This window comes from Xyrauchen texanus, chromosome 17, assembly GCF_025860055.1.
Source record: "Xyrauchen texanus isolate HMW12.3.18 chromosome 17, RBS_HiC_50CHRs, whole genome shotgun sequence".
Lineage (NCBI taxonomy): Eukaryota > Metazoa > Chordata > Actinopteri > Cypriniformes > Catostomidae > Xyrauchen > Xyrauchen texanus.
This window is the reverse complement of record NC_068292.1, coordinates 2,551,732-2,564,477: the sequence shown is the minus strand read 5'-3', so window position 1 is coordinate 2,564,477 and position 12,746 is coordinate 2,551,732. Positions and strand designations below refer to the sequence as shown.

Sequence of the window (12,746 nt, the reverse complement as noted above, 5' to 3'; positions counted from 1 at the left end):
TACTTACAGCCTGTTGCACGAACAATCTCCGAGATAAAGGTTCTGGTTCCTTGGAAACCAGGAAGTAATTGTGTTCACATAAAAATAGTGAGCTTGATTCGGAGATTGCATTTTTTTACTCCACTGACAGTTAGGTTGGGGTTTGGGTTATGGGGTAGGCAGGGAACAAGCGGGTATGTGGGGATGCTGCTTAACGACGATATATTGTTTGACAAAAATCCCTTTGTTGATATCATTGGCAGATGATGTTTGACAATATTTCGAAATCATAAAACCATTGAGGTGGGAAGTTGACAAATATATATTAAAAAGTAGCCCAGGGTGTTAAATTAGCACTCGCGAGTCGCTACCCGCCAAATGCAAGCCTATTTCAAGCACAGTGGTGAGTAATTTTGCTCATCTTCCCGCCACTGTGACAGGCGACTTGCAAGATGTTTTGGAGTGACACACGATATACATAAAATGCTGTTAGACACAAAGACACGCTTGATTTTATTTTTAAGATCAGACAAAAGAAAAGCCGTACATGCACGAATGATTTGCTGTTTGTTCAGAGGCATGCAGCGCAAGCTTGTTTTGTGGAACACGCGGTTGTAGAGTTCTCACTCATTCTTCTCTATTTCACTCATCTGAAAACAGTTTGCAAGAATATTGTTGTCTATTGCTGCAAATTACCTAAGATATTCTCAGAAAGTGCTCAGAGTTATGTTCAATTTTGTAAAGGTATTCAATGGAAAGGAGGAGGCGAGAACCGGCTTTTCAATATAAATAGTTTAATGAGAAACTTAAAAGAAGACACAAACACACACATGACGGACATGTCCGCTAACGATCTCTCTCTCCCACACGATACTCTGCAGTCGACCTTTAAACCTCAGAGGCTTGATTAGCCTAATACGGGACCGGGTGCGTAGGATCACGACCCGGCCCCGCCCTCCGCCCTGCCACATATTTATTTCCATGGAAGAGTTTGATCCTAACATGCATTGTGAACGCAACTTAGCAGGTTCGCAAATAATAAAATAATACAAAAACACCTTGAATGTAAAATGTATTAATATTTCAATTATTATTATGTATGCATTGATAATTATTTTTAAATCTTAATGTGTATAAGTAGCCTAATATTCCACATGGTGATGTAGATGAATACTTGGATGACAGCAAACAAGAGGGAGTTAAATACAAATGTATTGACCACTTTGTAATTTTAGTTACTGTTTAGTTTTGTTCGATGTGCAGTTTGAATTTAGAAATATTTTGGATTACGTTTTTCGTGTTTCAATAAATGAATTTAATGTTGAAAAAATCAATAAATCAAAAATATTACATACACCCTTGGCAGTAGGGGTCAGGGGGGTTGAAGATGTAATGATATGGTGATATTTTTTATGTAGGGCTAATAAAATATGCATTCCTGTTGATAGATCATATACGAATTGCTTTTGGCGCCAGTCTGTGTCAACAATACTTCCAGGTTCGGCCCCCAGGGGCAATGGTACGAATTTCATTTAATCACAGAACTTTCAATCACCTGATGAAATCAGTGAAATCAGTCTGCAATAACAAGGCTATCATAGGGCTGACTTGGACAGCTAATGGTGTTCTAGAATTTATATTCTATTGGCGATTTTATGTTTTACATTGAGAAACTACATTTGCTTCATGGCTTGCTTCAACACAACTGCACTTGTTAGAATTGAGCAACACATTTGGAATTTGTATTGGTTGGTATGAAGAACAGAATACAGGGAGGGGTCAAACTGAACTGTAAAAAGTTGTTTTTGTTGCAATTCACATTCTACCACAGTACATACTTATGTCCCAGTGGATTTCTTGGGTTTACCACCAGACATTTACAGAAGGGGATTTGCCAGCATATTTCTGAGCATATTTTTGATATTTTAAACAGAGATGAGTTACTCCAGGGCCCCACCCTTAGGAATGTGAGATGCTAAAGGATTGGTCTTGCTGTCTATTAATAGAGGGCTGTTTCTATGACATTGTTACCCAGACACAGAGTCTCCGTAGTCACACAGCAACAACCCTTATACAATTATATTTTAGTCTTAAAACTAGCAGCACCATACTGCTCTCAACTCTGGTTACACGGGCATGACATGCCCTCTGCTTGTAAACACACGCTGCTAATGCAAATAGAAGAATGTATGTGTTTAATGACAGTGTGCCAACATATTTTAGTGGTCCAGGGGTACACTGTTTATACAAACCATGTTTCACTCTGGTTTGTTGCTATGAGAACCAAAAATAAGATTCACCTATTTTTGCCTTTGTACGTGGTGTTGCACAGATGGTGGGTCACTTAAGATAACACATGAAAAACAAAACAGACAAGTTTAGCTATGTTAAGATGATTCGGTTTTTGATATTTCTTGACATTCTTTCAAGGGTCTCATGCGCATGTACAGTATAAGTGCATTTTCCACCTTCAGCAATGGATATTTAACATATCCGATAGGTTATACCTTTATACCCAGGGTCTAGAAGATTCAAGCATATGTTCAGAAGACTCTATGTATGCTTGAAAAATTATGTAAACTCACAGTAACACAATAAGTACAATTACATTTTGGGATGAGTTGGATTGTGAAGGAAAAGCAGCCAACAAGTGCCCAGCATACATGGCAACGCCTTCAGTACCGTTTACACTGTACTGCCAAGAGTGTATGTTTAATAACTCAAACAGACTGTAGGTCTCAATGACAACAATAGCATCTGTCAGCTGCAGAGTTCAATCAAACACAGTGACAAATATGGTTTTAGTGATTGTGAGCTCTTTCCAGGATCATCAGGGGGTCAGCATACCAGTGTGGCCTCTCCATTACATTACTTTACATACTGTATAGAGACTCTCAGCACTAGCATGTACTGTCTGTGTTAGTAGCCTTAGGCTGGGCATGCAATATAAGATCTTATCTCCATATAAGGTGAGGAGGACAGTGTCTTTTTTATCCTGTTATGCCTATACACGTAAATTTGCTATTTACATACATATGCATATCAGTCTAGTGTCTAGTTACTGAATAAAACGCAGCATCATTGAGGTCTAGCTAAATGTGTTTCATTGCACAATAAATTATGAACTGTTCTGCAATACATGGTTTTAAATAGAATTTCTTTATAAAGGATGGCCCTGTGAACATTGCATTAAATGTTTCTGTGACTACCCGATAGAAATAGATTTTGCTCGCCAAGGGAACATTGCTTCTCACCCTAAAGGCTGGATTACACTACATGACTTTTAAAATCTTCATCGATTTTAAAATACTAGGCATCACACACTTACCAAATTCGAAAATCACATCACACTCCAAACAACTAAGAATCACAAACTACCAACTGTCAAGACATTTCGATCATTGCAAACTTTCTGCATGACAGATGTAAACATGGATTTACAGGATTTACTGTTGTTGTTGCTGCTGCTACTTTACGTTCCAAATTGTGAAAAAAAATGGGTCAAGCGAAATTGGGTGCAGTCTTAGGTGGGAAGACGCGGACAGTATGGCCATTAGAGAATGCAAAACCTGTTGAGGTGAGTGCTGTTTAAAGTTAAACACAACTTGAGTGCATTTTTGCCATCAACATTTGTTGAGCTTTGTGACCCTGTTTGGTACACCTCATGTACGTCTTGCTTTTGCAGCCCTTATTTCTGCACCTTTCTGCATGGTTGATTTCTACCATCTCTGGCATGTGGGTGGCTCCTAGTCTGTGCACAGATGGTTCGGATTGCGGGATCCTCATTTTAGTTGGTAGCTCATACTCTTCTTCACTTGTTTCACTGCTGTCATCAAGTTCTGGACATTCCAACAACTCCTCAGCCAGGTGCAATTTGAAGTCCAGGTACTGTTTGGTGTTCTTCGCTGGTCTGTTAATTGCTTTACTGTCAGATTTGTATTGGATCCACAAGTTTGTGATGGCAACATCAAAGAAGTGAGTAATTACACGCAATGTCCATTTCTTGGACCTACTTGACATGCGATAAAAGCTCAGCATGCGGTCACACAGGTCCACGCCACCCATGTTGTCATTATACTCCCTGATCACTGCTGGTCTTCTCACTGGGACATGGACTTTTTCTTTTTTGGACCATCTGTTGCAGACATCTTCAGGATCTTTCCCATGAACTGTGGAGGCCATTACCACTGGTTTGTTGTCATACCATTTTGTGATTGCCAGCTCAGGACTCTCTGACCATAGACACTGATGTTGCTCTCCCCTCTTTTTTCATCACCTTGTCGCTTGGCAGTTTGCTCTGCTTTGGGACTCGGTTCTTCATTATGGTTCCTGTTGCTGGAAGGCCCTTTGCCAGCAATGCATCCATGAGATTGATTGTTGTGAAGTATCGGTCGAAGAATAGGTGACTTCCAGTGGGAACAGACTCAACCATGCGTAGGACTGCTGCTTGTCCAACTCCCAGTCTTTGGCCATTGAATGTATTCTTCACTTGGTACACTTCAAAATCCAGCATCAGACCATTTGGAGAAGCAAGGACAAAGACCTTTAGGCCAGTAGGGTTTGGCTTGCCTGGAACATATTGTCTGACTGGACAGCGGCCTGTGAAAGGGATGATTTGCTCATCAATGCAGACCTTCTCTGTCTTTGGGAGGTTGAGGCAGCCTTGCCTCACGCGGTCAAGTAATGGCCTGACATTCCAAAGAATGTCTGCCTTTGTTTCCTCTGTTATAGCCAGGTCATCCACAATCTTGAGTGAGCTTCTCAGCTTGATAAACCTATCCCTTGTCATTTTGCTGCTTATAACTGTCACTTTTGTTTTTTTGACCCAAAACATTTTAATTCTGGGATATCCTAGGCAGGCCATGTGGATCGAAATGCCAAAGAAAATCTTAATTTCTTGTGGACTAGTATTTAGAGACACTCCTCTAGTTTGTAGCTCTCTTTGATTTGTAAATTCAGCAGAATTCTCGAAAATTTTATAATTTATATTACTGATGATTTATCACTGGTTGTAGTGAAGTGTGTGTGTGTGTGTGTGTGTGTGTGTGTGTGTGTCTAACTACTAGAACTGAATAAATTATCCTAGAACTAAATCATTCATAATTAATTAATATGTGTTACTCCTGGTCCACAGAGTGCGACGTCTTTCCTGCTCATCCCTTTCTGTCTCTGTGTCTGATTCTGTCTGCTCATCTGAGTCTCTTGCATTTTCTTCCTCTTCTTGTACATCAGGTTCAAATTCATCCTCATCTCTCTCCACATCTGACAGGTCTAAGTCTGAATCTCCCTCAACTATCTTATAAGAATTCTCTCTGCTTCAGTTCTGTCTCCTACAACATGGAGTCATTAAGTACATTTAGATGGTCCTGGTGTCCACTATAATTGACATTAATAAAAGGATAATATTTTTAAACACAAACAATTTAACTGCTTTCAGAACTAAATTAATCATTCCTGACACTTTAATAAACAAATATATATATGATAATAATAGTAAAAAAACATTTAAAAAGCAGTATTATACATACATCTCTCCTTTCCATAAAATGTGCTTGTTGTTATGGCGGCCATATTTGATGCAGTGTAAGAAGTAGTTTAATGCATTCCAGCCAATCAAATGACATATCAATAGAAAGCCCAGGATGTCCTCTGTGCAGTACAGCAGGAATTGATAGAGTAGATCAAAAAATTCAAAGAACATTCATGAAAACAAAAGGTCCACTACAGTGGACACAAGTCAATGGGCGGGGTCTCAGGAGATGACCAATTGTCAAATGGCAGTTCATTTTGTTATCATTTTAGGTGAATTAGAAGAACCCCACATATCTTCCTATTCAAACTGTTCTTTTTCTGTGCAACTGTCCCAACTGCCCATGTCCTCTATTTGTGATTAAACAAATGCCTTCCTCTCTTCCCACTACAGCTAGAAGCCAAGGGGTGTAAAGTTGTAGTGGAGGCTGTGCGGAGTTCAGAACTAGGGGGCACTCTGAAGCGGGAAAGGGAGGAACAGAAGAGGCTGCTGGCAGACACACACAGTGCAGCCATGGACCTGCGCTGCAGGCTGGACAACAGCGAGAGGGGTTGGGTGAAGGACAAATCTGAGCTGCTGGAACACTTTGACTCTGAGAGGAAGGAGTGGGAAAATCAGCTCATGGATATGCAGCGGAAGATTGAGGAGGTGAGTCTGCAGATGTGTGCCACATGTTAAAACTCAGTTGAAAGATCGATATCTTGTTTCAAATTATTTTCAAAGCACTCCTATTTACTTCCATGGTAATTTGAAGCCCTACCAGCCTTGATGATTTATAGTAACACCTAAAATGGGAAGCGGTTAAGTCACGTTATATAAACCAATACCTCTTGGAATTTCAAGTGACTGCCAATAGAAGTTTAGCTCAGTGGTGACTTATAGCATTCAGCAGACTCAAGCAAAAAGCTTCAAGCAAGAGATAATAAACTGTACTAATTTCTTGAGTGCAAACATTTTTATCCAAAGTGACTTGCAGTGCATCAAAAATATAAATTTGATCAGAATGTGCATTTCCTTGGCACTCCAACCAGATGAACTTCACCTGTTGTAATTCCATTCATAAAGCTTCTCGAGGTGTAATCCCATTGTTCCTGTCATCAAATGTACTTACCGTGACTCTAGACTGAATCATGACTTAGTTGTGGGTGTGTGGTTAAATGTTATGAAAAGGGCATTGCTGGGCTTCTGGTGGAGATTTCAGAGAACAGTGTCATGGTCCTGCCTCTTTGGTCTTGTTTTATTCTTGTGTTGGCAGGATTGTGAGTTTCCACCACTCATCTCTCAGGTTGTCCCATGTGCTATTGTTTCACTCACTCCCTCGTGTTTCTCACAGGTGCTGCTCAGCAGCACAATTAGCTTTGCCATGGCAGCACTGATTCGCACTGCTCGTGATTATTGGCAGCACTCATATCCTATCTCCCTTTCCTCTATTTATTCTCTCCTTTATCTCGTCTTCCCTGCCAGATCATTGTGAGGTTGTCAGGTTGTTCCTGTTTTGTTCCAGTTTTCCTCAGTCGGTTTGTTTTCTATTCTTTTTGTCTTGTTGTTTTGTTTTCTCCCTCGTGAGAGTTTTTGTTTGTATTTGTTTTGTTATTCAATAAAACACTTTTCATTACCTTTCTGCATATTGGGTCTTCCCTCATAAAACTTGACAGAAGGATCTGGCCAACTGTGGACCCAGCGGAGGCATGATGGGCATTTTATTGAACTCAGCTCCAGCTATTGAGCAATCGCCAGTTGCCTGTCCCCTGGGCCTGCTATCAACATGGTCACCTCATCAACATTTTTGCTGAGGAGTTGGCCAAAGCGGCCTCCGGGAAGGGTACTAATGAGACCGTCCTCAAGCTTATTTTTGTGGTAGGTCTGGACAAACCATCTATCCTTGATGTGGTTGATTTTTAATTTGTCCTTTTGGGATTTGGTGGACCACCTCTGCCGGTTGGCAGAGATGGAACATCTTCTGCGTGGATGGAGCACCAAATCCCCAAATCCCTCAGTGTCTCTGGAGAGGCCCGCAAAGTCCACTACTGACCAACAGGAGGTGGCCAAGTCCACTGCAACTTCTTCAGGCACCTCTTGGGCTTCTCAACGCCATCGCCTGAGGAAGCATGCTGCTGTCCCATGTGCTGTTCTTTCACTCCCTCATGTTTCTCACAGGTGCTGTTCAGAAGCGCAATCAGCATTGCTATGACAGCACAGATTTGCGCTGCTCATGATTATTGGCAGCATCTGTATTCTATCTCTCTTTCCTCTATCTATTCTCTCCTTTGTCTCATCTTCCCTTCCAGATCATTGTATTTGCTTCCAGTCGATTTGTGTTGTTACTGTTTTGTTCCAGTTTTTCTCATCCGGTTTGTTATCTATTCTATTTTGTCTTGTTGTTCCCTTCCGAGGGAACTCGCACTGCGTCGTTGAAAACGACTCTTTGGGGAACGCTCCTTAGCGTGCGCCTCTGAATTATGAATGAAACTATTCCAATCTTGATTGGTGTTGCGTCATGACGTAACATGTGACGGCATAACCGGATGCATAAAAGTGACGCCGGTACACACACACATTAGCTTTCGCTCTTCAGCAAGCGCTCTATGTTGAAATTGTTTGTCTTATTTGGTGTTGTTTGTCTGATTTAAAAATATTATGGCCACCGAACAGTTCAAGAAGTGCATGCACCCCTGCCCTCGTTTCATTACGTGTAGGGACACGCACGCTTTATGTGTGAACTGTTTGGGAGCGCAGCACGCACTGGGCAGCTCTCGAGGGATCTGCCTGTGAAAGTTGTGAAGCATTACCCATGAGAGTGCTGCGCTCCGGTTGGCGTGCTTTGATGAGCACGGTCAGGCTCGCGTTCCCCACGGTTTTGGTCCCGCGTCTGTTGAGGCAGCGCGCGATTGAAATCGCGGGGTTCGCAGCGGATTTTGCAGATGAGAATGAGACTGCTGCGGCACGTTCTCATTCTTCGTTTGAGGATCCCGAGCCTACTGTGAGTGGTGCAGAAGCCCGCGTCGCGGCTTCTTCTGCCCATGATCAGGTGGATATGCTCAGCATCGATGCAGACGACCGTGAGCCAAGCACGCCAGTTTTTGGCCAAGCTTATGAGGAGCTGATTGAGGTTGTGACGCGTGCCGTGGCCAGACTGAATATCAGCTGGCCACAAAATGAGCAGGGAACGCAAGTTGAAAGCAAATTAGACGTGCGTTTCCTGCGGCACAGATCACAACCTCAGCGCCGGGTTTGCCGCTTTTCCCGATCTCTACAAAGATATCTAAAACGAGATCGTGGGGTAAACCGCATTCGTCCCGTGATCTCCAGCCCCAGTGTTTGATTACAGACGATGTTTTGGGGGCACGGGATATGGGCTAAAACCCGGCGCTGCCTAGTAAGCCCTGCAGAGATACATCTGCTTTAATAAGTAGGGCTTACATGGCCGCACACAATCGGTGTTGGTTTCCGCCGTCTCTGACGCTCGGGCCACATCAATTTCCAGCTGAACGCACACCGTGCCGTTCGTGTCAAAAAAAAATAATAAAAAAAAAAAAACAACAAGCATCAATTGTGGTCACAAGAACCGTATCGACTAAATCCTGCCGGTTTCCGCTTCAGGAAGTCGGGAACAGTGCTCGAAAACACCGAGACACCGAGAGGCTGGTTCCTTAGTTGAAGCTTCGGAAAGAGGTCCTACTGAGGTGGTAGAACCTCGGAGGGCTGTCCCCTCGCTGCAGAGCAACCGAGGTTGCTCTCGCAGCGGAGTCCTCAGGAAATCGGTGTCGGTTCCCGCCGTCTCTGACGCTCGGGCCACATCAATTTCCAGCTGAACGCACACCGTGCCGTTCGTGTCAAAAAATAAAAACAAGCATCAATGGTGGTCACAGAAACCATATCGACTAAATCCTGCCGGTCTTTCGCTTCAGGAAGTCGAGAACAGTGCTTGAAAAACACCCGAGGCCAGCCTCGAGAGGCTGGTTCCCTTAGTAGAAGCTTCGGAAAGAGGTCCTACCGAGGTGGTAGAACCTCGGAGGGCTGTCCCTGCTGCAGAGCAACTGAGGTTGCTCTGAGGAGTCCTCAGGAAATCGGTGTCGGTTCCCGCCGCCTCTGACGCTTCAGGCCACATCAATTTCCAGCTGAACGCACACCGTGCCGTTCAGGCCAAAAAATAAAAACACACATCAATTGTGGTCACAAGGACTGTATCGACTAAATCCTGCCGGTATCTCGCTTCAGGTAGTCGAGAACAGTGCTCGAAAAACACTCGAGACCAGCCTCGAGAGGCTGGTTCCCTTAGTAGATTTTGTAGAGGCATGGAATCATCTTCCCAACATATCTGCATGGGTCCTGCATATAATAAAATCAGGGTACAGACTGCAGTTCGGCACCGCCCCCAAATTCTCTGGGGTGGTGCAGACTACAGTGGTTCCGAGCAGGCTCAGGTGATGGAACAAGAAGTGCAATCTCTGCTGCTGAAGGAGGCCATAGAACGTGTTCCTCATTCAGACAGGGAGTCCGGTCTTTACAGCCGGTACTTTATAGTTCCAAAAAGGATGGGGGTTGAGGCCGATTTTAGATCTCAGAGTTTTGAACCGGCCTTTGAGGAGGTTCAGGTTCAAAATGCTTACCATTCCTGTCATCGTGAGTCAGATCAGATCCGAGGACTGGTTTGTCACGATAGATCTAAAAGACGCCTATTTTCATGTACCCATCCTTCCATGTCACAGGAGGTTCCTGAGGTTCGCCGGGGCTGAAGCTTACCAATATCGGGTTCTTCCGCTCGGCCTAGCACTCTCTCCCCGCACATTCACCAAATGTATGGATGCAGCTCCTGCTCCTCTGAGACTTCAGGGCATCCGCGATACTGAATTTTATCGATGACTGGCTCATTCTGGCCCAGTCTCGAGAAATGGCGGTTCGGCATCGAGATGTCGCCCTTGGCCATATTCGAAGTTTGGGGTTGAGACTCAACACAAAAAAGAGTGTGTTACAACCATCCCAGTGCACAACGCTTCTGGGTGTTGTGTGGGACTCGGTTACGATGCAGGCACGCATGTCTCCTGCACGTATCGAGTCCGTTCTGGCGATGGTGTCCGGGTTAAAACTAGGCCAGGCCATCACTGTAAAGCAGTTTCAAAGACTGCTGGGCCTCATGGCAGTGGCATCCAACATTATACCTTTGGGCCTTCTACACATGAGGCCCCTCCAGTGGTGGCTGAAAGCCAAGGGGTTTTCCCCAAGGGGAATCCATTTCAGTATAATCAGAGTAACGCGCAGATGCCTTCGTTCTCTGCTAATATGGAAGAAACCTTGGTTCCTGTCCCTAGGGCTAGTGTTGGGAGCGCCATGTCGCCGAAAACCGCTTCGACAGACGCCTCCCTCACTGGCTGGGGCGCTGTCATGGACGGCCGCTTTGCCAGGGGTCTGTGGCAGGACCATCATCATTCTTGGCACATAAACTGTCTAGAGATGTTGGCTGTGTTCAGGGCTCTGAGGAGCTTCCTTCCAGACATCTAAGGTTACCATGTCCTAGTACGCTCGGACAATACATCAGTGGTAGCTTATCTGAACCAACAAGGGGGACTCGGATCACGCCCTCTGTGCAGACTGGCGCATCAGATAATTCTTTGGTCCCAAGGGAAAATACTGTCTATCAGAGCAATGTATGTTCCGGGGTTCAGAATCAGGGAGCAGACATCCTGTCGAGGCAGGGGCTGAGGCCCGGGGAATGGAGACTTCATCCAGAGGTGGTGAAGTCGATAGGGGACAAATTTGGACCATCGGAAGTGGATCTATCCACGCCTCGAGGGACGCCCCACTGTCCACTTTGGTTCTTCCTCTCACATCCAGCCCAACTGGGGTTGGATGCCATGGTACAGGCCTGGCCGAGGCCTCGCCTGTCACGCATTTCCCCGATCGCTCTGCTCCCGGGAGTCCTGGAAAGGGTCCGCCAAGAGGGCATCAGTCTACTTCTGGTTGCCCCGATGTGGCCGGCCCGAGTATGGTTCTCAGACATAATTTCACTCCTGATAGCTCCGCCACGGCAGATTCCTCTGAGGAGGGATCTGTTGTCTCAGGCAGGGGGCACAGTTTTCCACCCTCGCCCAGAGCTGTGGAAACTGTGGGTCTGGCCCCTGAGGGGTTCAGTACCTAAATGCTGGTCTATCAGCGGGGTGGTTGAAACCATACTTGGCTCTAGGGCTCCGCCTACTAGGAGATTATATGGCCTCAAGTGGAATGTGTTCTCCACTTGGTGTAGAGAACATGAATTAGATCCAGTTAACTGCCCGGTGGCTTCAGTTCTGGAGTTTCTTCAAAATCGCTTCTCTGTGGTCTCTCCCCTTCCACACTTAAGGTGTACATGGCTGCCATTTCGGCTTTCCATGCACCACTGAGTGATGGGCCTCTGGGGAGGCACCAGCTGGTCATTCGCTTTCTCCGTGGTACATGGAGGATGAGACCGACAACCAGGTCCAGGGTTCCTGCCTGGGACCTGGCGGTGGTTCTCGAAGGGTTATCCCTGGCCCCTTCGGACCCCTTCAGTCGGCTTTGCCCAAGGACCTGACGCTCAAGATGGCTTTTCTCTTAGCTATTACCTCTCAAAGAGGGTGGGAGATCTTCAAGCCCTGGCAGTAACACCAGCTTGCTTGGAGTTTGACCCTGGCGGAGTTAAAGCCATTCTGCACCCGAGACCTGGCTATGTGCCTAAGGTGCCTTCTAACGCAGCACGGCCCACGGTCCTGCAGGCTTTTCATCCTCCACCTCATGTGTCGGCAGAAGAAGAGAGGCTCCATTTGCTCTGCCCTGTCAGAGCTTTGGGCATTTACCTCGAGAGGTCCTCTTCTTGGAGGAGGTCGGACCAACTGTTAGTGTGTTTTGGGTCACCTAAGAAGGGGCTCCCTGCCTTGAAACAAACCATTAGTAATTGGATTGTTCAGGCTATTATCTCGCCTACAGGTGCTAATTTGCCTTCACCTTTGGCCATAAGGGCTCATTCAACTAGAGGCATGGCGCCCTCTAGGGCTCTCTTATCGGGAGTGCCCCTCCAGGAGATCTGTGAGGCAGCCGGTTGGGCTACCCCGCACACTTTCATCAGGTTTTATAGTCTGCACCTCCCTAGTACGCCTGGCGACGCGTGTGCTCTCGCCCTAGTTGAGTGCCTGAGTTCAGTTTCACTCTAGGGCAGGCCTTTTTTCGGCGCGTGGCCTAGTGGGCATTCGTTCCTCAAAGAGTCGTTTTCAACGACGCAGTGCGA

The 12,746-nt window shown here is 45.4% G+C and overlaps 1 protein-coding gene across 3 annotated transcripts in view; it reads left to right on the top strand.

The window, feature by feature from the left end:
• The window catches only part of LOC127658459 (protein SOGA3-like), a 45,445-nt gene that overhangs the window by 20,417 nt on the left and 12,282 nt on the right, over positions 1 to 12,746 (top strand). For all 3 annotated transcript variants that reach the window (XM_052147778.1, XM_052147777.1, XM_052147776.1), the window contains exon 3: positions 5,903 to 6,157. In XM_052147778.1, coding sequence (XP_052003738.1) covers positions 5,903 to 6,157 — 255 coding nt within the window. The remainder of the gene's footprint in view (positions 1 to 5,902; positions 6,158 to 12,746) is intronic.